Genomic DNA, 25,664 nt, shown 5'->3' on the forward strand with positions numbered 1-25,664 from the left:
AGATATGATAAGGCTCACAAGGCTAGAACTGAGTGACTCTGGCAAGAACTAAATTGAAAGGTGGGGCCAGGAGCTAAGACTCAACCTCAATAGCCACATACAACACTCACATTCTGGAGATAAGCCAAGTGTAGGGGAAGGGGAATAATAATTAAAAAAGGAGGAATAGCTAACAGTATGGGAAATGGAACCTCTCAGCCATAACAAAAACAAATGAGACAATGACAAATATAATACAGGAGAGAGCAGAGAGAACTCTGATGATTTTTGGACTGTCAGAGCAACACGGGGAGACAAGAAGTAAGCAGAGGAGAACAAGATATTATTATAATCATTAAACACTAAGACCAAGAGAGAAGATTTGTTAACAGCTACAAATTCAGAGGAAAAAAACTGAGATGGTAACTATTTTTCAGAGTGGATTCTACAAGAGAGAGATAGATGACACCCAGTGAAAGTGATCTTTCAATCCAAAACAATGAAAGACCAGGTACTAAACAGGAACTCAAATCTCAGGAATTGGCAAAGACACTTTGGAATCTTCATTCTGAGAAATCAAACATATAAGTAGAGAAAATCTGAGAAACTGAGGTGAAGGGAGGGGAAAACATATAGAAAGGCAATCACAGAAACATGGGTAGAGGTGCAAGAGCCAGTACACCCAGAGATTCAAGAACTAATAACTAGGTAGTGGGAGTAGTAACCCCCTTTCTTCTGCATCCTCTACCCAGCTTCTTCCCTTCTCAAGCTCCTTGCCCATCCCCACATGCTTTCTCCCACCACACATACCTGCACTAACAATCAGAAACCAGGAGTAACAAACATGAACCTAACCTATTATCCTCAACTCTGCCTCATATCTCCCTGTGTTTGTTTCCTTCTAGAAATTTAATAAGATTGGTAGTGACAGTATCCCTAGAGGCTGGAAAATACCTCTGATGCTTGCAACATATATTAAGTCATATTTGGGATATGCAGTTTCAAGGACCCAGTGGAAAAAAAGTCACTTTGTCTGACTTGTTTGGGTTATCCCAGGTTCTATACACATATGCTGCTATGTATGATAATCTATGTAACTGTATTTGTGTATACCTGAATAAACTTACTGTGTGGTGTTCACACCCAACAAAACACAGTGAATCAAATAGAAAAGTCTAGAACTAAAATATGGATCCTAGAACTAAAGAATATGAGTTATGATGAAAGGTTGAAAATATTAATTTAAGATGCAGTTGCTGGCTGACAGGAGGAAAAGAAGAGATATGCTAACAATGTACTGTACTAGGTCATAGAAGGATATGAAAGACATATTAAGGAAATTTTTTAGTACCTTCAGTGTGAATAATGAAAGGTCACAGATAAATGATAATTAAGAAAAATGGAGCTGGAGGAGGAGGTATTATTACAACAGAAAATTTTAAGAAACCTAAATGACAAGCATATTAATGAAGATGGGTACTACAAGCAAAACTCTGCTCCTGTAGCTATGAATAGGCAATTACATATGACTAATTATACATACTACTTTATAATCTGTACTGCATGTACAGTGTAAATTTAGAAGGAGTAAAGGAGGTTTTGAGTAATAGAGGCTTGAACATCCAGCAGGATTCTGTCAGCATGTTTAATAGGAGTGTAGACATGTGTTTTTTATGACTTGACATGATGCTGGAATATGAGCAAGGCATCACTTGTGCAGGAATTCAGAGAAACTGATTACTACTGTATTTATAATCATCTCATTTACCAGTAGATTAAATAAATAATGAGCTGTACTGTATTGGTCACAGACTGGGCCGTGGGCGTTGACCCCAGAAACTCTCTCCAGGTATGTAAACCTCTTATAACCTGTAGCTTATTTAGTCTTTTACATGATGTATATACTGTACATTTATTTAGTGTTTATGTAATAATAATAATAATAATAATAATAATTTTCTGAAAGTACATTACATTTGATGTGTTGACAAATGCAACTTGTAGCTATGTGTACTTTTCGAAAAGTCTATAAATTTATAATAATAATATATTTCTACAAGTACATGTACAAGGTAGACAGGCCTAGCCGACATCAATGACATTACTATATAGAAAGCTGCTTGTTATGCAAAGCATTTTGGGCAAATTAGGTCAGTTTTGTCCCAGGATGCAACCCACAACAGTTGACCAACACCCAGGTGCCCATTTTACTGATGGGGAACATAGACAACCGGTGTAAAGAAACACATCCAATGTTTCAACCCTTGCTGGGAATCAAACCTGGGCCCTCGCCGTGTGAAGTGAGAGCTTTAGCCACCAGACCATGGGGCACTTATGGAGAAAGAAATGATAGTGTGAAATGTCCAACTGAAGTCCAGAGCAATGATAGGAAAGCAAACCGAGATGGCAAAACCAGGAACAGGTACCACCTTGAGGGTCTAACAGGTCTAATCTCTAGTGTTAAAGACCTACAAAGGCAAAGGAGAGAAAAATACGTACAAACTATACTGAAACCTGCCTCAAAGGAAATAATGATAGCAACAGGAATGGCTTAGAAAGAATAAAATTAGAGTGCACATATCATCTAAAGACAAGGATTGAGGACAAAAGAAGTGACAATTTCCCATTAGTACATTTATATGTTGTCACTCTTTACATTTTCCCTTGAAACAAAAAATTCACACATAATGCAGTGATTTGCCTTTTCATTCCTTAGTAGCTTTCCTATTTCCCATATTAATTCTTCATTGGACTTTCAAAATTCTGTTTGAAATCTGAGTAAATGTAGAGAGTACTAAACCTGTAGGGGCTCATAAAGTACCAAGGGGAATAGGAGGTAATCAGGTACAACCTAAGGAATATAATAACAATAATAATAATATATCTTTATTTACTACATGTACAAGGTGTACAGATCTAGCTGACATCAATGACATGCTACTAGAAAGCTGCTTCTTATGCTGAGCATTTCAATTCAATTCAAGTTTATTCTCTATAAGGGTTACAATGTGGGGTTTACAGGTTTTGGGTATTGTGTGGTTTACATGTTATAAAATACTAATTACAGAGGGGGCCACTAGGACACCTAGCATGGCTAGGCATTTTGAGCAGACTTAGATTAATTCTTAACATTAAATCCTTACAGATTATAGTATTAAGGCTAAGTGACTACATCATAATTTGTGAGTTTAGCAATGTGAATGCTTTTGTTTTGGCACAATACAAAGTGTCTATATTGGAGTATCATAGGCAAGCTTATGACTAGTTAGGATTTATTATTTTAAGATTAAGATTAGTATTTCTGGGTTTATAGTCAGTGGGTGAGTGAGTGTAATTGTGAACCACCAGGTGGTTATCATGTAGTTAGTTGTCGGGGTGGATCAGGGAGATAAGATGTTTTCTAACTGTAGTTTTGAAAGTGATGAATGTGTCTGCAGTTCTAGAGTTTTCAGGCAGGGTGTTCCAGATTTTAGGTCCTTTGAAATACATTGAATTTTTGTAAAGGTTTAGTCGAACACAGGGAATGTCATAGAGATGTTTGTGTCTGGTGGATCCTGTCATAACTATCAAGAAAGCATTTTAGGTCAAGGTTAATATTGGAATTTAAGGTCCTGTAGATATAGATTGCACAGTAGTAAGTGTGGATGTTCTGAACAGGGAGTAAGTTTAGATGTATGAAGAGTGGGGAGGGGTGGTGTTGCCAGGGATGGGATTTAGTGATTATTCTTACTGCGGCTTTTTGTTGGGTTATTATTGGCTTTAGGTGTGTTGCTGCAGTTGAACCCCAAGCACAGATAGCATAGGTGAGGTATGGATATACAAGTGAATGGTATAGTGTGAGAAGGGCAGTTTGCGGCACGTAGTATTGTATCTTGGAGAGGATCCCACTGTTTTGGATACTTTTTTGTTATGTGTTGGATATGGGTGCTGAAATTTAGGTTGTTGTCGAGGTATAGGCCAAGGAATTTGACCTCATTATGTCTGGCAATTAGAGTGTTGTCGATCTTAATGTTAAGTTGCGCAACACCTGCTCTGCTACCAAACATAATATAGTAGGTTTTGCCAGTGTTAAGTGTAAGTTTATTGGCTGTCATCCAAGTCGATATTTTGAGCAGCTCCTCGTTAACAATGGTGTTGAAGGTGGCAAGATTAGGGTGGGAGATGACATAAGTCGTGTCGTTAGCAAAGAGAATGGATTTCAGGTGTTGGGGTATGTTTGGAAGATCATTAATGTAAATGAGGAAGAGCAGGGGTCCAAGGACACTTCCCTGTGGAACTCCAGTATCAAGTGGCCGTATTGATGAGGCTGTGTCTTTAATGGTGACATACTGATACCTAATAGAAAGGTAGGATTTAAAATATGCAAGCGCATGGCCTCTTATACCATAGCGGTCAAGTTTGAGGAGTAGGATGCCGTGGTCTACACTGTCAAATGCTTTTCTTAGGTCAACAAAAATTCCTAGCGGATATTCCTTATTTTCCAATGCTGTGTAAAGCAGGTCTAGCATTTTTATAATTGCATCATGTGTTTATTTTTCCTGAATCCAAATTGGCAGAGGTTGAGTATGTTTTGTGACGTTATAAATGAATATAGTCTCCTGTGCACGAGTTTCTCGAAGATTTTGGATAGCAATGGTAAGTTTGATATTGGCCTATAGTTGTTTACGTCTGTAGGGTCACCACTTTTATGTATTGGTGTAACCCTTGCTGTCTTCAGTAGTGTCGGGAAAGTGCTAGTTTCTAGTGACTTGTTAAAAAGTAATGTAATAGCATGTGAAAGGACATGGGCCGCTTGCTTGTACAATAATGGTGGGACGTGAGACAGATTCCCCGAGTTATTTTTAAGTGACTTTATGATCGCGGTGACTTCCGTGGGCTCAGTTGGTACAAGATAGAAGGAATTTGGGAAATTCCCATCTAGGTAGTCCCCAGCACGGGCAAATTAGGTCAGTTTTGTCCCATGATGCGATCCACACTGGTTGACTAACACACAGGTACCCATTTTAAACTGATCACAAAGCTCACAAAGGGAAAATTCTTAAGAATCCACCTTGATAATACTCAAATTTCAAACACATGTACAATAAATTTCCAAGAAAATTTCCAAGACCGTAGGCATACTATCGAAGATACGGTACTATGTTCCACAGTCAGCCCTCCTGGCCCTATATCACTCACTTATTTACCCCTATCTCACCTATGGAATTTGTGCATGGGGCTCAACAACAATAAACCATCTCAGATCATTAATTACCCAACAAAAGGCTGCAGTCAGAATGATAACAAATTCCCACTACAGTCAGCACACTCCACCAATATTCAAAACTCTAAACCTACTCACCATACAAAACTTCCATACTTATTACTGTACCTACTACATACATAGAACAATTAACTCGGATATAAACCCTCCCCTCAAACGTCTCCTTACCAACCTCAACAGAACACATGACCATAACACAAGGCAGAGATCACTCTTTGATGCTCCTCGTGTCCATCTCAAGCTATGCAAAAACGCAATTGACATAAAAGGCCCAAAAATCTGGAATTCATTACCTGTGAATATAAAAGAAACACTGTCTGTTTATAAATTCAAAATTCTTCTTAAAAACCACTTACTCATCCACAACTAAATAAATACTGAATAATTGTATCTCATAAATGTTTAACCTGTGACCCAATCAAACTTTGTTATTTTTAATTACATTACCTAATAGAATACTCCATTCTACTGAAAGCACAGCAACACAGTAAATGACCACATGACCTGTCTTTGAAATACTCATTTGTGCTTAATTGTTATTTGTTTATAATAATGTTTAGCAATGAATATATTATTGCTTAGTTGTCAGTGCACTAGCGATCGAGCTACAGAAAGGGGAAGTTAAGTCAAATTCCTTGGTTCAAGAGCCCCTTACTAGCATCTCTTGAGGAGTAAATATGGACTACCCATTTACTTTTTATAATAATAATAATAATAATAATAATAATAATAATAATAACAGTAATAGTAATAATTATTATTATTATTACTATTCTTTTTATTAACATACTTGCCATTTCCCACCGAGGTAGGGTGACCAGAAAAAGAAGAAACTGTCATCATCACCCACTCCATTTATTTATTTATTTATTTATAATTTGAGCACACTTACAGAGGTACAAAAAAAAATACAGATAAGAGCAGCATGCCAAAGCCACTTATACTATGCATAGCATTACGGGCTGGCTTAAAATTAACTTAAGATTAACTAAGCAATGATGAAATCAGTGAAAAACATTAATGTAAACTGATTACTATAAAGCACAAGTGAGTATTACAAAGACAGGTCATATGGTTGCATGCATTGTTGTAAATTCAGTAGAATGGAGTATTCTGTTAGGTAGTGAATTTAAAAAATAATAAAGTTAGATTGGGTTTTAGGTTTAACATTTATGTGATATAATTGTGAGAAACATTTAAGATATACAATTTATAAGGTTCAGTTATTCAGTATTTATTTGGTTTTGGGTGAGTAAGTGATCTTTGAGAAGAGACTTGAATTTATAAACAGGTAGTGTTTCTTTTATATTAACAGGTAATGAATTCCAGATTTTAGGGCCTTTTATGTGCATTGAGTTTTTGCATAGCGTGAGATGGACACGAGGAATATCAAAGAGTGATCTGTGCCTTGTGTTATGGTCATGTGTTCTGTTGAGGTTGGCAAGGAGATGTTTGAGGGGAGGGTTAATATCAGAGTTGAGTGTTCTATGTATGTAATAGGTGCAGTAATAAGTATGGATGTTTTGTATGGTGAGTAGGTTGAGTGTATTGAATATTGGTGGAGTGTGCTGCCTGTAGTGAGAATTTGTTATCATTCTAACTGCAGCCTTTTGTTGGGTAATTAGTGGTCTGAGATGGTTACTTGTTGTTGAGCCCCATGCACAAATTCCATAGGTGAGATAGGGGTAAATAAGAGAGTGATATAGGGCCAGGAGGGCTGACTGTGGAGCATAGTACCGTATCTTCGATAGTATGCCTACAGTCTTGGAAATTTTCTTAGAAATTTGTTGTATATGTGTATGAAATTTGAGTCTATTATCAAGGTGGATTCCTAAGAATTTTCCCTCTGTTAGCTTTGTGATAGGTGATCCGTTTATCATTATGTTAAGAGGGACATCTGTAGCTCTGTTACCAAACTGAATGAAGTAGGTTTTGTCAATGTTTAGTGTAAGTTTGTTAGTACTCATCCACTGTCTTGCTAGAGGCATGCCTACATGAGAGTTAAAAAACTGCAACACGACACCCCTCCTTCAGAGCACAGGCACTGTACTTCCCACCTCCAGGACTTAAGTCCGGCTAACCAGTTTCCCTAAATGCCTTCATAAATGTTACTTTGCTCACACTCCAACAGCACATAGTCATAAAAACCATTTGTCTCCACTCGCTCCTATCTAACACGTTCATGTGCACACACACTACAATGGATCAGGGAATACCTGTCAGGAAGACAACAGTGAGTCATGGTACATGGTGAGGCATCAGAGTGGGCACCAGTAACGAACGAGGTGCCACAGGGATCAGTCCTAGGACCAGTGCTGTTTCTGGTACGTGTACTTGTGAACGACGTGACAGAAGGAATAGAATCAGAACTGTCCCTGTTTGCAGATGATGTGAAGTTGATGAGAATTCAATCGGCTGAGGACTAGGCAGAACTACAGAGGGATCTGGACAGACTGCAGGCCTGGTCCAACAACTGGCTCCTGGAGTTCAACCCTACCAAGTGCAAAGTCATGAAGACTGGGGAAGGGCAAAGAAGACCACAGATGGAGTACAGTCTAGGGAGCCAGAGCCTACAAACCTCACTCAAGGAAAAGGATCTTGGTGTGTGTACAACACCGGGCACATCTCCTGAGGCACACATCAACCAAATAACTGCTGCAGCATACGGGCACCTGACAAACCTAAGAACAGCATTCCGACATCTAAATATGGAATCATTCAGGACCCTGTACTCTGTATACATTAGGCCCATATTGGAATATGCAGCACCAGTTTGGAGCCCTTACCTAGCCAAGCATGTAAGGAAACTAGAGAAAGTGAAAAGGTTTGCAACAAATAACAAGGGGGGACATGAAAACGACATATAAAATATTGAGAGGTATAGACAAGGTGGACAGGGACAGGATGTTCCAGAGATGGGACACAGCAACAAGGGGTCACAGTTGGAAGTTGAAGACTCAGATGAACCACAGGGATGTTAGGAAGTATTTCTTCAGTCACAGAGTTGTCAGGAAGTGGAATAGCCTGGGTAGTGATGTAGTGGAGGCAGGATCCATACAGAGCTTTAAGAAAAGGTATGATAAAGCTCATGGAGTGAGAAGAGTGACCGGGAAGCAGCCAGCTGAAGAGGCAGGGCCAGGAACTGTGACTCGACCCCCGCAATCACAACTAGGTGAGTACAGTTTTAATATTTTTAATAAGACTGACAAATATTAGTATACAGTAGCTGAATATTTTTATATACAATGCTGTGCTGTAATGTACAAGTTTTTGCTGATCAAAAATTAAACTTTGATATCAGGCTTTTGCAAGCTCTCTTAGCTTTACTCTTAAATTTTTTTCAGCATTTTACAAACCAAGTCAATAAGAAAGGCCTACCAAAGGGCCTTCTTTGTCACCTTTTTTTAAATATCTGCACAATGTGTGCCATCTTCCTTTTGTCTGCCAGTTTACCTTCTTGTAATAAAACCCAAACATTTTCCTTGAATCAAGCACAGACCTTTTGTGCATTCTTTTAAAATCCATGGTGATACCTCATAGATTCTTGTTACTTTCTTTCTTATCAAAATTCAGCAGAGGCTTTTTTATTCTCTCTCTGGACACTTCAATGTCTGTTGCTTATTTGAGGCTCAAATTTGCTACAATTAACAGTGTCGTCTTCTGTAAGCACACACCACAACTGAATGCTGTTTGCTTTTAACGAACTAAAATAAAAATGTTTTGTTCTATTTTGCTCTTCTCCTCTATTTTACCAAGCTACTGTCTTCTTCGCTCCTTACATTTGCAAACACATTTATTTCTGGCAGGTTTGGATCTCTCGATCTCTGGGCTGGCATGCTTCTTTTATCAGTTTCACTAAACCCACTAGGTTCATACAGTGCTGTTTCTAATTCACACCTATGAAACTCCTTCCATCAAATCATTCTTTACTGTTTTGTCATTCTTACATTTTGGAATAACCTATTTGATTAAATTTATAAATATGTACACTTACCATCCGACTTACGACCGAGCTTGGTTTCGACCAACTGGTCGTAAGTCAAAATGGACGTAAGTCGAACCTTACTACTAAATATCAACATCACATTTTTGTAATGACTTTATTTTATTGTTTTATTCTGGTATTTCATTTTTTACATTACTTTTTATGCTATTAGTACTGTGTTTTATACTGTGAGGTTTAGGATAAACACTGTGTACATCACAAACAGTTGTTTATTTCCCAGAAATCTGGCATACAAAACATGGTCGTAAGTCGAGTGGTCGTATGTTGAGCAGGTCGTAAGTCGGATGGTAGGTGTATATGAATATGTTACAGAACTTTTTGCCTAAATTCTTTACCTTGTAATATTTTATTCAATTATATTTGTCATATATACTATCTCAGATCATATAATTCATCTGAACCTTTGTGATTTTTTTCTTTTTCTTAAGTCATACAACAACTTGCAATTCACAACCCAAAATTTGAAAATGACGCTTTAGATGACATTTCAGCCAGTCCTGGACCAAATCTACACACTACTGTAACATCATGCTAAAGTGAGAGCTATGGGAGAATGTGTAAAAACAACCCAAAGAAGGAACACCCATGGGCTCAAAAAGAGAGCACTGCATCAATTGTGGTCCGAGCTTTCAGAAGATACCAAAAATGTTGCAGAACAAGTAAAACAGTTCTGAAAAGGAAACCAGATCACTACCTCAGGCAAGTGTCTGATCAACCAGGTTATGATGGATAGGCAAGCTTGGAGTTAGTGTTCACAGCATCGTGGTGGAGGAGAGTCTGGAGCAAAGGCAAGAAGACTGGCGTTTTTATAGGCGTCAGTGGAAGGGACGGGCAGCAGACGAGGGCAGTCACTGGTAGGCGGGATTTCCCAGTGGAAGTAGGTCCTTCCCAAAGAGATGGGTTAGTTGCAGCAGCCGTGAAGAAGGTCTTGTAGATGTCCTCTGAACCAAGATTCCATGATGTTGCAGTGTCTGACAAGTTGTGCAAGAAAGGTATAAAATACCGACAATATGAAAGTTAAGACACATGTGCAACATCTGGATATCTTTATTGTAGACGTTTCGCCATCCAGTGGCTTTATCAATACAGATTCTAGGACATAATAGGAAGACAGTAGAACTATATACAAAAGATGAGGTAATCAGTCCCTCGGCCTTGGAGTTAGTGTTCACAGCATCGTGGTGGAGGAGAGTCTGGAGCAAAGGCAAGAAGACTGGCGTTTTTATAGGCGTCAGTGGAAGGGACGGGCAGCAGACGAGGGCAGTCACTGGTAGGCGGGATTTCCCAGTGGAAGTAGGTCCTTCCCAAAGAGATGGGTTAGTTGCAGCAGCCGTGAAGAAGGTCTTGTAGATGTCCTCTGAACCAAGATTCCATGATGTTGCAGTGTCTGACAAGTTGTGCAAGAAAGGTATAAAATACCGACAATATGAAAGTTAAGACACATGTGCAACATCTGGATATCTTTATTGTAGACGTTTCGCCATCCAGTGGCTTTATCAATACAGATTCTAGGATGGCGAAACGTCTACAATAAAGATATCCAGATGTTGCACATGTGTCTTAACTTTCATATTGTCGGTATTTTATACCTTTCTTGCACAACTTGTCAGACACTGCAACATCATGGAATCTTGGTTCAGAGGACATCTACAAGACCTTCTTCACGGCTGCTGCAACTAACCCATCTCTTTGGGAAGGACCTACTTCCACTGGGAAATCCCGCCTACCAGTGACTGCCCTCGTCTGCTGCCCGTCCCTTCCACTGACGCCTATAAAAACGCCAGTCTTCTTGCCTTTGCTCCAGACTCTCCTCCACCACGATGCTGTGAACACTAACTCCAAGGCCGAGGGACTGATTACCTCATCTTTTGTATATAGTTCTACTGTCTTCCTATTATGTCCTAGAATCTGTATTGATAAAGCCACTGGATGGCGAAACGTCTACAATAAAGATATCCAGATGTTGCACATGTGTCTTAACTTTCATATTGTCGGTATTTTATACCTTTCTTGCACAACTTGTCAGACACTGCAACATCATGGAATCTTGGTTCAGAGGACATCTACAAGACCTTCTTCACGGCTGCTGCAACTAACCCATCTCTTTGGGAAGGACCTACTTCCACTGGGAAATCCCGCCTACCAGTGACTGCCCTCGTCTGCTGCCCGTCCCTTCCACTGACGCCTATAAAAACGCCAGTCTTCTTGCCTTTGCTCCAGACTCTCCTCCACCACGATGCTGTGAACACTAACTCCAAGGCCGAGGGACTGATTACCTCATCTTTTGTATATAGTTCTACTGTCTTCCTATTATGTCCTAGAATCTGTATTGATAAAGCCACTGGATGGCGAAACGTCTACAATAAAGATATCCAGATGTTGCACATGTGTCTTAACTTTCATATTGTCGGTATTTTATACCTTTCTTTGCACAAATCCCGCCTACCAGTGACTGCCCTCGTCTGCTGCCCGTCCCTTCCACTGACGCCTATAAAAACGCCAGTCTTCTTGCCTTTGCTCCAGACTCTCCTGCACCACAATGCTGTGAACACTAACTCCAAGGCCGAGGGACTGATTACCTCATCTTTTGTATATAGTTCTACTGTCTTCCTATTATGTCCTAGAATCTGTATTGATAAAGCCACTGGATGGCGAAACGTCTACAATAAAGATATCCAGATGTTGCACATGTGTCTTAACTTTCATATTGTCGGTATTTTATACCTTTCTTGCACAAGCCAACAAAAAACACCCTGGTTGAACAAATAATCACCAAAGTTTTTATTTTTAATCAAGAAATATACAAAACCTATATGGGTTAGGGGTTATATAACACCTGGAGAATAGTAAGTATGCAAGCTTGATTCAAGGCAGGGGAGAATAAGTCGAGTTACTTAAATCAGGGGCCCTTACTGGCATTAAGGCACGTCCCATGAGTCAAGTCTGATGCCCAGCAGGGATGCAAGGGTAGAAAAACTCTCAAAACCAGTGACAAGTACTGTATTGCAATACAATTATAAATTGCACTAATTTGCACTTTGTAATGATATTCACTGTACAGTACTATGTATTTTGTGAAAGTGCTGAATCCACAGGGGTCATATAGCACCTAGGGAATGGGAATTCAGGTTTGATCCAGGGAAAGGAAGGTAGCTACAATTTGGGGGGGATCAAGATATCTTCACTAGCATCAATGCAAACCCCCAACCCCCCCAGTAAGGAAATTAAAAGGCCCAAGTGCACAGGAGCCTGGTCAGATACATTATGTATGAGCTTGTCTCTCCCAACACTGCTGCTACAAAATTAATCTGCAAAATGGCAAATATTTCAGCATTTTTATAATACCTAGTACAGTGTGGGGGATCCTGGGTGTACAGTACGGCACTGAGGCATTGTGTGGTAGCTCCAACATTTTATTTTGTGAAGCACTAAACTTGTGCCATGATAGCTTCAAAGATAACAGGACAATGTTAACAAACTCTTTTACACATGTATATGGAAATTCATTTCAACTTTTAATTCAGTGTAACATTTATAAACAATTCAGGGGAAACCTACAGTCAACCAGACTTGAGTCTTAGAGTATGAATATTGTAGTTTGGAGGGGCATCTGAGCTGTAATGTCAGCATGCTTGTGGCAAGAAAGATGGTGATGAAGTAAATGATGGTGAAACTATTTCCTTTTCAGGTTGCCCTATCTCAGTGAGAGTTGGCTGGTGTGTTAACGAAAAAATGCAATAATCTGAAGGCCCATAGGGTGCACAGCATTTTGGACAAAACCCCAATCACCTGGTGTGGATAAACTGCCCACCCCAATTACCTGGTATGTGGAGGCCCTGCCAACCACCATCACCTATGGTGAAGAGACCCTGTGGCCCCATAGCCTGACTGGCAAAGCTCTTGCTTCACACACAGAGGGCCCGGGTTCGATTCCCAGCAGGGAAGAAACATTTCAATGCATTTCCTTACACCTGTTGTCCTGTTCACCTAGCAGCAAGTAGGTACCTGGGTGTTAGTCAACTAGTGTGGGTCACATCCTGGGGGACAAGATTGGGGACCCCAATAGAAATAAGACAGACAGTCCTCAATGATGCACTGCCTTTCTTGGGTTATCCTGGGCGGCTAACCCTGCGGGGTTAAAAATCCGAACGAAATCTTATCTTATCTTAGCCCACCACCATCAGCTGGGATGTAGAGACCCTGCCCACTCTTTTGGGTTATCTTAAGTAATCTACACATATGCTACTGTGCTGTGTATGATAATATATATAACTGTATTTATGTGTACCTGTACCTGAATAAATATATACCACCAGCTGTAATTTAGAGGCCCTGCCCACTACCAGCTGTGGTTTAGAGACCCTGCTCACTACCAGCTGTGGTTTAGAGACCCTGCTCACTACCAGCTGTGGTTTAGAAACCCTGCTCACTACCAGCTGTGGTTTAGAGACCCTGCTCACTACCAACTGTGGTGTAGAGACCCTGCCTACTACCACCTGTGGTGTAGAAACCCTGCCCACTACCAGCTGTGGTGTAGAGACAATACTCACTACCAGCTGTGGTGTAGAGATCCTACTCACTACCAGCTGTGGTGCAGAGACCCTGCCCACAACTACCACCAGCTGTGGTGTAGAGATCCTGTCCACCACCATCAGCTGTACTCGCCTAGTTGTGGTTGCAGAGGTCACGTCACAGCTCCTGGCCCCCCTCTTCACTAGCTGCTACTAGGTCACTCTTCCTGCTCCATGAGCTTTATCATACCTCTTCTTAAAGCTATGTACGGATTCTGCCTCCACTACATTACTTCCCAGACTATTCCACTTCCTGACAACTTTGACTAAAGAAATACTTCCTAACATCCCTGCGATTCATCTGAGTCTTCAACTTCCAACTGTGACCCCTTGTTGCTATGTCCCATCTGGAGTTTACCTGGAGAGAGTTCCGGGGGTCAACGCCCCCGCGGCCTGGTTTGTGACCAGGCCTCCTGGTGGATCAGAGCCTGATCAACCAGGCTGTTACTGCTGGCTGCACGCAAACCAACGTACGAGCCACAGCCCGGCTGGTCAGGAACCGACTTTAGGTGCTTGTCCAGTGCCAGCTTGAAGACTGCCAGGGGTCTGTTGGTAATCCCCCTTATGTATGCTGGGAGGCAATTGAACAGTCTCGGGCCCCTGACACTTACTGTATGGTCTCTTAACGTGCTAGTGACACCCCTGCTTTTCATTGGGGGGATGTTGCATCATCTGCCAAGTCTTTTGCTTTCGTAGTGAGTGATTTTCGTGTGCAAGTTCAGTACTAGTCCCTCTAGGATTTTCCAGGTGTATATAATCATGTATCTCTAACGCCTGCATTCCAGGGAATACAGGTTTAAGAACCTCAAGCGCTCCCAGTAATTGAGGTGTTTTATCTCCGTTATGCGCGCCATGAAGGTTCTCTGTACATTTTCTAGGTCAGCAATTTCACCTGCCTTGAAAGGTGCTGTCAGTGTGCAGCAATATTCCAGCCTAGATAAAACAAGTGACTTGAAGAGTGTCATCATGGGCTTGGCCTCCCTAGTTTTGAAGGTTCTCATTATCCATCCTGTCATTTTTCTAGCAGATGCGATTGATACAATGTTATGGTCCTTGAAGGTGAGATCCTCCGACATGATCACTCCCAGGTCTTTGACGTTGGTGTTTCGCTCTATTTTGTGGCCAGAATTTGTTTTGTACTCTGTTGAAGATTTAATTTCCTCGTGTTTACCATATCTGAGTAATTGAAATTTCTCATCGTTGAACTTCATATTGCTTTCTGCAGACCACTGAAAGATTTGGTTGATGTCTGCCTGGAGCCTTGCAGTGTCTAAATGGAAGACACATCCTGTCTCTATCCACCTTTTCAATTCCTCCCAGTATTTTATATGTCATTATCATATCCCCTCATCTCTCCTGTCCTCCAGTGTCGTCAGGTCGATTTCCCTTAACCTCTCCTCGTAGGACATTCTCTTTAGTTCCAGGACTAGTCTTGTTGCAAACCTTTGCACTTTCTCTAACTACTATGTATGATAATTTACATAGCTGCATTTATGTGTAACTGTATCTGAATAAACTTACACCACCAGTAGTGGTGTAGAGGCCCTGCCCACCACCAGCTGAAGTGAAGATACTCTGGTCACCACTAGCTGTGGGGTAGAGGCCCTGCCCACCATCAGCTGTGGTACAGAGGCCCTGCCCATCACCTGTGGTGTCGAGGCAATGCCCACCACCATCAGCTGTGGTGTAGAGACCCTGCCCATCACCATCTGCTGTGGTGTCAAGACCCTGCCCACCACCATCAGCTGTGGTGTAGAGATCCTGCCCACCACCATCAGCTGTGGTGTAGAGATCCTGCCCACCACCATCAGCTGTGGTGTAGAGGCCCTGCCCACCACCATCACCTGTGGTGTAGAGGCCCTGCCCATCACCATCACCTGTGGTGTAGAGGCCCTGCCCACCACCATCACCTGTGGTGTAGAGGCCCTGCCCATCACCATCACCTGTGGTGTAGAGACCCTGCCCACCACCATCACCTGTGGTGTAGAGACCCTGCCCACCACCATCACCTGTGGTGTAGAGGCCCTGCCCATCACCATCAGCTGTAGTGTAGAGGCCCTGCCCATCACCATCAGCTGTGGTGTAGAGGCCCTGCCCATCACCATCAGCTGTGGTGTAGAGACCCTGCCCACCATCAGCTGTGGTGTAGAGATCTTGCCCATCCTCAGCAGCTCTGGTGTAGAGACCCTGCCCACCATCAGCTCTGGTGTAGAGACCCTGCCCACCATCAGCTGTGGTGTAGAGACCCTGCCCACCATCAGCTGTGGTGTAGAGACCCTGCCCACCATCAGCTGTGGTGTAGAGACCCTGCCCACCATGAACTGTGGTGTCAAGACCCTGCCCACCATCAGCTGTGGTGTAGAGACTGCCCACCACCATCAACTGTGGTGTCGAGAACCTGCCCACCATCAGCTGTGCTGTTGAGAGACTGCCCACCATCATCAGCTGTGATGCAGATGCCCTGCCCACCACCATCAGCTGTGGTATAGAGGCCCTGCCCACCACCATCAGCTGTGGTGTTGAGGTCCTGCCCACCACCATCAGCTGTGGTGTAGAGGCCCTGCCCACCACCATCAGCTGTGGTGTAGAGGCCCTGCCCACCACCATCAGCTGTGGTGTAGAGGCCCTGCCCACCACCATCAGCTGTGGTGTTGAGGTCCTGCCCACCACCATCAGCTGTGGTGTAGAGGCAATGCCCACCACCATCAGCCATGGTGTAGAGGCCCTGCCCACCACCATCAGCTGTGGTGAAGAGGCCCTGCCCACCACCATCAGCTGTGGTGTAGAGGTCCTGCTCACCACCATCAGCTGTGGTGTAGAGGCCCTGCCCACCACCATCAGCTGTGGTGAAGAGGCCCTGCCCACCACCATCAGCTGTGGTGTAGAGGTCCTGCTCACCACCATCAGCTGTGGTGTAGAGGCCCTGCCCACCACCATCAGCTATGGTGTAGAGGCCCTGCCCACCACCATCAGCTGTGGTGTAGAGGTCCTGCTCACCACCATTAGCTGAGGTGTAGAGGCCCTGCCCACCACCATCAGCTGTGATGTAGAGGCCCTGCCCACCACCATCAGCTGTGGTGTAAAGGCCCTGCCCACCACCATCACCTGTGGTGTAAAGGCCCTGCCCACCACCATCACCTGTGGTGTAGAGGCCCTGCCCACCACCATCACCTGTGGTGTAGAGGCCCTGCCCACCACCATCACCTGTGGTGTAGAGACCCTGCCCACCACCATCACCTGTGGTGTTGAGGATCTGCCCACCACCATCAGCTGTGGTGTAGAGGCCCGGCCCACCATCAGCTGTGGTGTAGAGGCCCGGCCCACCACCATCATGTGTGGTGTAGAGGCCCTGCCCACCACCATCAGGTGTGGTGTAGAGGCCGTGCCCACCACCATCAGGTGTGGTGCAGAGGCCCTGCCCACCACCATCAGGTGTGGTGCAGAGGCCCTGCCCACCACAATCAGGTGTGGTGTAGAGGCCCTGCCCACCACCATCAGGTGTGGTGTAGAGGCCCTGCCCACCACCATCAGGTGTGGTGTAGAGGCCCTGCCCACCATCATCAGGTGTGGTGTAGAGGCCCTGCCCATCACCATCAAGAGTGGTGTAGAGACCCTGCCCACCACCATCAGCTGTGGGGTAGAGACCCTGCCCACCACCATCAGCTGTGGTGTAGAGACCCTGCCCACCACCATCAGCTGTGGTGTAGAGACCCTGCCCACCACCATCAGCTGTGGGGTAGAGACCCTGCCCACCACCATCAGCTGTGGTGTAGAGACCCTGCCCACCACCAACAGCTGTGGTGTAGAGGCCCTGCCCACCACCATCAGCTGTGGTGTAGAGACCCTGCCCACCACCACCAGCTGTGGGGTAGAGACCCTGCCCACCACCATCAGCTGTGGTGTAGAGACCCTGCCCACCACCATCAGCTGTGGTGTAGAGACCCTGCCCACCACCAACAGCTGTGGTGTAGAGACCCTGCCCACCACCAACAGCTGTGGTGTAGGGGCCCTGCCCACCACCATCAGCTGTGGTGTAGAGACCCTGCCCACCACCATCAGCTGTGGTGTAGAGACCCTGCCCACCACCAACAGCTGTGGTGTAGGGGCCCTGCCCACCACCATCAGCTGTGGTGTAGAGGCCCTGCCCACCACCATCAGCCATGGTGTAGAGGCCCTGCCCACCACCATCAGGTGTGGTGTAGAGGCCCTGCCCACCACCATCAGGTGTGGTGTAGAGGCCCTGCCCACCACCATCACCTGTGGTGCAGAAGCCCTGCCCACCACAATCACCTATGGTGTAGAGGCTATGCCCACCACCATCAGCTGTGGTGTAGAGGTCCTGCCCACCATCAGCTGTGGTGTAGAGGCCTTGCCCACCACCATCAGCTGTGGTGTAGAGGCCCTGCCCACCACCATCAGCTGTGGTGTAGAGGCCCTGCCCACCACCATCAGCTGTGGTGTAGAGGCCCTGCCCACCACCATCAGCTGTGGTGTAGAGGCCCTGCCCACCACCATCAGCTGTGGTGTAGAGGCCCTGCCCACCACCATCAGCTGTGGTGTAGAGGCCCTGCCCACCACCATCAGCTGTGGTGTAGAGGTCCTGCCCACCACCATCAGCTGTGGTGTAGAGGCCCTGCCCACCACCATCAGCTGTGGTGTAGAGGCCTTGCCCACCACCATCAGCTGTGGTGTAGAGGCCCTGCCCACCACCATCAGCTGTGGTGTAGAGGCCCTGCCCACCACCATCAGCTGTGGTGTAGAGGCCCTGCCCACCATCAGCTGTGGTGTAGAGGCCCTGCCCACCACCATCAGCTGTGGTGTAGAGGCCCTGCCCACCACCATCAGCTCTGGTGTAGAGGCCCTGCCCACCACCATCAGCTCTGGTGTAGAGGCCCTGCCCACCACCATCAGGTGTGGTGTAGAGGCCCTGCCCACCACCATCAGCTGTGGTGTAGAGGCCCTGCCCACCACCATCAGGTGTGGTGTAGAGACCCTGCCCACCACCATCAGGTGTGGTGTAGAGACCCTGCCCACCACCATCAGCTGTGGTGTAGAGGCCCTGCCCACCACCATCAGCTGTGGTGTAGAGGCCCTGCCCACCACCATCAGCTGTGGTGTAGAGACCCTGCCCACCACCATCAGCTGTGGTGTAGAGGCCCTGCCCACCACCATCAGCTGTGGTGTAGAGACCCTGCCCACCACAATAGTGTACAATAAGTGTCAGGGGCCCGAGACTGTTCAACTGCCTCCCAGCACACATAAGGGGGATTACCAACAGACCCCTGGCAGTCTTCAAGCTGGCACTGGACAAGCACCTAAAGACAGTTCCTGATCAGCCGGGCTGTGGCTCGTACGTTGGTTTGCGTGCAGCCAGCAGCAACAGCCTGGTTGATCAGGCGCTGATCCACCAGGAGGCCTGGTCACAGACCGGGCCGCGGGGGCGTTGACCCCCGAAACTCTCTCCAGGTAAACTCCAGGTAAACCACCATCAGCTGTGGTGTAGAGGCCCTGCCCACCATCAGCTGTGGTGTAGAGGCCCTGCCCACCACCATCAGCTGTGGTGTAGAGGCCCTGCCCACCACCATCAGCTCTGGTGTAGAGGCCCTGCCCACCACCATCAGCTCTGGTGTAGAGGCCCTGCCCACCACCATCAGGTGTGGTGTAGAGGCCCTGCCCACCACCATCAGCTGTGGTGTAGAGGCCCTGCCACCACCATCAGGTGTGGTGTAGAGACCCTGCCCACCACCATCAGGTGTGGTGTAGAGACCCTGCCCACCACCATCAGCTGTGGTGTAGAGGCCCTGCCCACCACCATCAGCTGTGGTGTAGAGGCCCTGCCCACCACCATCAGCTGTGGTGTAGAGACCCTGCCCACCACCATCAGCTGTGGTGTAGAGGCCCTGCCCACCACCATCAGCTGTGGTGTAGAGACCCTGCCCACCACCATCAGCTGTGGTGTAGAGACCCTGCCCACCACCATCAGCTGTGGTGTAGAGGCCCTGCCCACCACCATCAGCTGTGGTGTAGAGACCCTGCCCACCACCATCAGCTGTGGTGTAGAGGCCCTGCAGACCACCATCAGGTGTGGTGTAGAGACCCTGCCCACCACCATCAGCTGTGGTGTAGAGACCCTGCCCACCACCATCAGCTGTGGTGTAGAGGCCCTGCCCACCACCATCAGCTGTGGTGTAGAGACCCTGCCCACCACCATCAGCTGTGGTGTAGAGACCCTGCCCACCACCATCAACTGTGGTGTAGAGACCCTGCCCACCACCATCAGCTGTGGTGTAGAGACCCTGCCCACCACCATCACCTGTGGTGTAGAGACCCTGCCCACCACCATCAGCTGTGGTGTAGAGACCCTGCCCACCACCATCAGGTGTGGTGTAGAGACTCTGCCCACCACCATCAGCTGAGGTGTAGAGACCCTGCCCACCACCATCAGCTGTGGTGTAGAGGCCCTGCCCACCACCATCACCTGTGGTGTAGAGGCCCTGCCCACCACCATCAGCTGTGGTGTAGAGACCCTGCCCACCACCATCAGCTGTGGTGTAGAGACCCTGCCCACCACCATCAGCTGTGGTGTAGAGACCCTGCCCACCACCATCAGCTGTGGTGTAGAGGCCCTGCCCACCATCAGCTGTGGTGTAGAGGCCCTGCCCACCACCATCAGCTGTGGTGTAGAGGCCCTGCCCACCACCATCAGCTCTGGTGTAGAGGCCCTGCCCACCACCATCAGCTCTGGTGTAGAGGCCCTGCCCACCACCATCAGGTGTGGTGTAGAGGCCCTGCCCACCACCATCAGCTGTGGTGTAGAGGCCCTGCCCACCACCATCAGGTGTGGTGTAGAGACCCTGCCCACCACCATCAGGTGTGGTGTAGAGACCCTGCCCACCACCATCAGCTGTGGTGTAGAGGCCCTGCCCACCACCATCAGCTGTGGTGTAGAGGCCCTGCCCACCACCATCAGCTGTGGTGTAGAGACCCTGCCCACCACCATCAGCTGTGGTGTAGAGACCCTGCCCACCACCATCAGCTGTGGTGTAGAGACCCTGCCCACCACCATCACCTGTGGTGTAGAGGCCCTGCCCACCACCATCAGCTGTGGTGTAGAGACCCTGCCCACCACCATCAGCTGTGGTGTAGAGACCCTGCCCACCACCATCAGCTGTGGTGTAGAGACCCTGCCCACCACCATCAGCTGTGGTGTAGAGGCCCTGCCCACCATCAGCTGTGGTGTAGAGGCCCTGCCCACCACCATCAGCTGTGGTGTAGAGGCCCTGCCCACCACCATCAGCTCTGGTGTAGAGGCCCTGCCCACCACCATCAGCTCTGGTGTAGAGGCCCTGCCCACCACCATCAGGTGTGGTGTAGAGGCCCTGCCCACCACCATCAGCTGTGGTGTAGAGGCCCTGCCCACCACCATCAGGTGTGGTGTAGAGACCCTGCCCACCACCATCAGGTGTGGTGTAGAGACCCTGCCCACCACCATCAGCTGTGGTGTAGAGGCCCTGCCCACCACCATCAGCTGTGGTGTAGAGGCCCTGCCCACCACCATCAGCTGTGGTGTAGAGACCCTGCCCACCACCATCAGCTGTGGTGTAGAGGCCCTGCCCACCACCATCAGCTGTGGTGTAGAGACCCTGCCCACCACCATCAGCTGTGGTGTAGAGACCCTGCCCACCACCATCAGCTGTGGTGTAGAGGCCCTGCCCACCACCATCAGCTGTGGTGTAGAGACCCTGCCCACCACCATCAGCTGTGGTGTAGAGGCCCTGCCCACCACCATCAGGTGTGGTGTAGAGACCCTGCCCACCACCATCAGCTGTGGTGTAGAGACCCTGCCCACCACCATCAGCTGTGGTGTAGAGGCCCTGCCCACCACCATCAGCTGTGGTGTAGAGACCCTGCCCACCACCATCAGCTGTGGTGTAGAGACCCTGCCCACCACCATCAACTGTGGTGTAGAGACCCTGCCCACCACCATCAGCTGTGGTGTAGAGACCCTGCCCACCACCATCACCTGTGGTGTAGAGACCCTGCCCACCACCATCAGCTGTGGTGTAGAGACCCTGCCCACCACCATCAGGTGTGGTGTAGAGACCCTGCCCACCACCATCAGCTGTGGTGTAGAGACCCTGCCCACCACCATCAGGTGTGGTGTAGAGACCCTGCCCACCACCATCACCTGTGGTGTAGAGGCCCTGCCCACCACCATCAGCTGTGGTGTAGAGACCCTGCCCACCACCATCAGCTGTGGTGTAGAGACCCTGCCCACCACCATCAGCTGTGGTGTAGAGACCCTGCCCACCACCATCAGCTGTGGTGTAGAGACCCTGCCCACCACCATCACCTGTGGTGTAGAGACCCTGCCCACCACCATCAGCTGTGGTGTAGAGACCCTGCCCACCACCATCAGCTGTGGTGTAGAGACCCTGCCCACCACCATCAGCTGTGGTGTAGAGACCCTGCCCACCACCATCAGCTGTGGTGTAGAGGCCCTGCCCACCACCATCACCTGTGGTGTAGAGGCCCTGCCCACCACCATCAGCAGTGGTGTAGAGACCCTGCCCACCACCATCAGCTGTGGTGTAGAGACCCTGCCCACCACCATCAGCTGTGGTGTAGAGGCCCTGCCCACCACCATCAGCTGTGGTGTAGAGACCCTGCCCACCACCATCAGCTGTGGTGTAGAGGCCCTGCCCACCACCATCAGCTGTGGTATAGAGACCCTGCCCACCACCATCAGCTGTGGTGTAGAGACCCTGCCCACCACCATCAGCTGTGGTGTAGAGACCCTGCCCACCACCATCAGCTGTGGTGTAGAGACCCTGCCCACCACCATCAGCTGTGGTGTAGAGACCCTGCCCACCACCATCACCTGTGGTGTAGAGACCCTGCCCACCACCATCAGCTGTGGTGTAGAGACCCTGCCCACCACCATCAGCTGTGGTGTAGAGACCCTGCCCACCACCATCACCTGTGGTGTAGAGACCCTGCCCACCACCATCAGCTGTGGTGTAGAGACCCTGCCCACCACCATCAGCTGTGGTGTAGAGACCCTGCCCACCACCATCAGCTGTGGTGTAGAGACCCTGCCCACCACCATCAGCTGTGGTGTAGAGACCCTGCCCACCACCATCAGCTGTGGTGTAGAGACCCTGCCCACCACCATCACCTGTGGTGTAGAGACCCTGCCCACCACCATCAGCTGTGGTGTAGAGACCCTGCCCACCACCATCAGCTGTGGTGTAGAGACCCTGCCCACCACCATCAGCTGTGGTGTAGAGACCCTGCCCACCACCATCAGCTGTGGTGTAGAGGCCCTGCCCACCACCATCAGCTGTGGTGTAGAGACCCTGCCCACCACCATCAGCTGTGGTGTAGAGGCCCTGCAGACCACCATCAGGTGTGGTGTAGAGACCCTGCCCACCACCATCAGCTGTGGTGTAGAGACCCTGCCCACCACCATCAGCTGTGGTGTAGAGACCCTGCCCACCACCATCACCTGTGGTGTAGAGACCCTGCCCACCACCATCAGCTGTGGTGTAGAGACCCTGCCCACCACCATCAGCTGTGGTGTAGAGACCCTGCCCACCACCATCAGCTGTGGTGTAGAGACCCTGCCCACCACCATCAGCTGTGGTGTAGAGACCCTGCCCACCACCATCAGCTGTTTTGAAGGGCTGGTCAGTCTCATCAGCTGATATGAGGAGTGGCTGCCCACCCATCAGCTGTTGTGGAAGGACTGCCTACTCCGATCAGCTGTTGTAGATAGGTGCTGCCCACCCCGGTCAGCTGTTATAAGGGTGGGCAGCCCACACTATCAAGGCCTATAATAGGGGGGGGCATCACGGCTCTCCCCTCCCATTTCCACTCCTTCCACCCCCCACCCCCCAACACCTCAAAACCTCAATAACCCCATAGCAAATGTTAGCGGTAAGGTGTGTAGAAGGCAGACTGGTATGAGTGTGAAGGTGTAAAGAAGATTATTGATGGGTAGAAGGTTCAGCAGTGGGTAGAAGGCCATGTAGAGGTTAGTGTTGCTCCCAACAGCTGGTCGCCACCCACTACTTACACTCCACATTTACTCTCCTACACACTAACTACAACCGCTATAACACTCACCTTTCGATACGGGTAAGCTTTGGTGTTCATAACGCACAGCCGTTTCGGTAAATCAACCGCACAGACATCAAGTATAGAGTTAATTGTTAACGTAAAATCCTAAGCTAGAAAACATATATGGAACGTCAAGTGACGAGTAGCGCACCTCAGGCAAAATAACAAACCACTACTCACTCTACACTACCTTCTGTTAAACAACTTGTTTTCTTGCTTTACCTTTCTGTATTGGTGTTTAGCCATTCCAAATTATTGCTAGGGTGGAGTTGAGTTTATGAGGCGGGAGTTTGGGGAGGGAAAGTTAGTTAATATTGAGGAAAATGGTATTATAGTGGTGGTTGGTTAGAGATTATTGGAACGTGCGGCAAGTGGGATGGGCTGGGTGGCTGCCGCACCGACACATATATTACTCTTAAACTTTATAACTCTACACTACTACATCAGTATATCTTAACTGCTGTATCTGAATGTATATCCTACATGCGGTTTACACCAATAATAACCTCAAGACTTATCCTATATTAATATTCACTAGACAGTAAGCGTGACCCTGGAATATAGTTCAAACACCTTGACTTTTCACATTAATATTGCTGACCAGGTATTAAATAATCTGTCAATATCTTACCAGCAGTCGTAAATTAACGAATCTCAGTAGGGTTCATAATGGAGAAGACATCAATTAAAGTAATGAACTTTAGTTCGATGTCACAAAATTCCCAGAAGTCGGCGCGGCAATTTCAATCATTGCCGCGACAGAAAACTTTTGCACCCAAAAAAAAATATTAAGTGCCAACAATTCATGTATATACCTATATGAAGTGTCCCCTTAAGTGTATGAAGTGTATGGAGAGGGTAGGAAGGAGCAGCAGCCAAGTAACAAAGTTTAAATCAAAGAGTCATGACAAGCATGTTGGTGTAAAGTGACCATCCCACACAGGCCGCCTCTTACACGCTAATTGATAAATGACACTAATTCATATTCTGGTGTCAGAGAAGCCCTGATGGATGACCCTTCTATCGTACTTCCCTTCTATCGTGCTTCCCTTCTATCGTACTTACCTTTATCGTGCTTCCCTTCTATCGTACTTCCCTTCTATCGTACTTCCCTTCTATCGTACTTCCCTTCTATCGTGCTCCCCTTCTATCGTACTTCCCTTCTATCGTGCTTCCCTTCTATCGTACTTACCTTTATCGTGCTTCCCTTCTATCGTACTTCCCTTCTATCGTACTTCCCTTCTATCGTACTTCCCTTCTATCGTGCTCCCCTTCTATCGTACTTCCCTTCTAGCGTACTTCCCTTCTATCGTACTTCCCTTCTATCGTACTTCCCTTCTATCGTACTTCCCTTCTATCGTGCTCCCCTTCTATCGTACTTCCCTTCTATCGTGCTTCCCTTCTATCGTACTTCCCTTCTATCGTACTTCCCTTCTATCGTGCTTCCCTTCTATCGTACTTCCCTTCTATCGTACTTCCCTTCTATCGTGCTCCCCTTCTATCGTACTTCCCTTCTATCGTGCTCCCCTTCTATCGTACTTCCCTTCTATCGTACTTCCCTTCTATCGTGCTCCCCTTCTATCGTACTTCCCTTCTATCGTACTTCCCTTCTATCGTACTTCCCTTCTATCGTACTTCCCTTCTATCGTACTTCCCTTCTCCCTCACATACCTACACCTATACAATCCATTCACAAAACTCAGGATATTGAAAGGTATTTGGA

General features: G+C 47.4%; 1 protein-coding gene across 6 annotated transcripts in view; it reads right to left on the minus strand.

The window, feature by feature from the left end:
* The window catches only part of shep (alan shepard), a 442,703-nt gene extending 418,398 nt beyond the window's left edge, over positions 1-24,305 (minus strand). For 4 of the 6 annotated variants that reach the window (XM_070086068.1, XM_070086069.1, XM_070086067.1 and 1 more), the window contains exon 1: positions 23,948-24,103. Coding sequence is in view for 1 of the 6 variants with exons in the window: in XM_070086071.1 (XP_069942172.1) it covers positions 23,948-23,977 (30 nt within the window). In the remaining 5 variants the exon portion in view is untranslated. Of the gene's footprint in view, positions 1-23,947; positions 24,116-24,163 lie in introns of those variants that run through there. The other 2 variants (XM_070086066.1, XM_070086071.1) reach the window with 2 other exon arrangements.
* Between the last annotated feature and the right edge of the window lie 1,359 nt (positions 24,306-25,664).

This window comes from Cherax quadricarinatus, chromosome 18 (genome assembly GCF_038502225.1).
Source record: "Cherax quadricarinatus isolate ZL_2023a chromosome 18, ASM3850222v1, whole genome shotgun sequence".
NCBI classification, from domain to species: Eukaryota; Metazoa; Arthropoda; class Malacostraca; order Decapoda; family Parastacidae; genus Cherax; species Cherax quadricarinatus.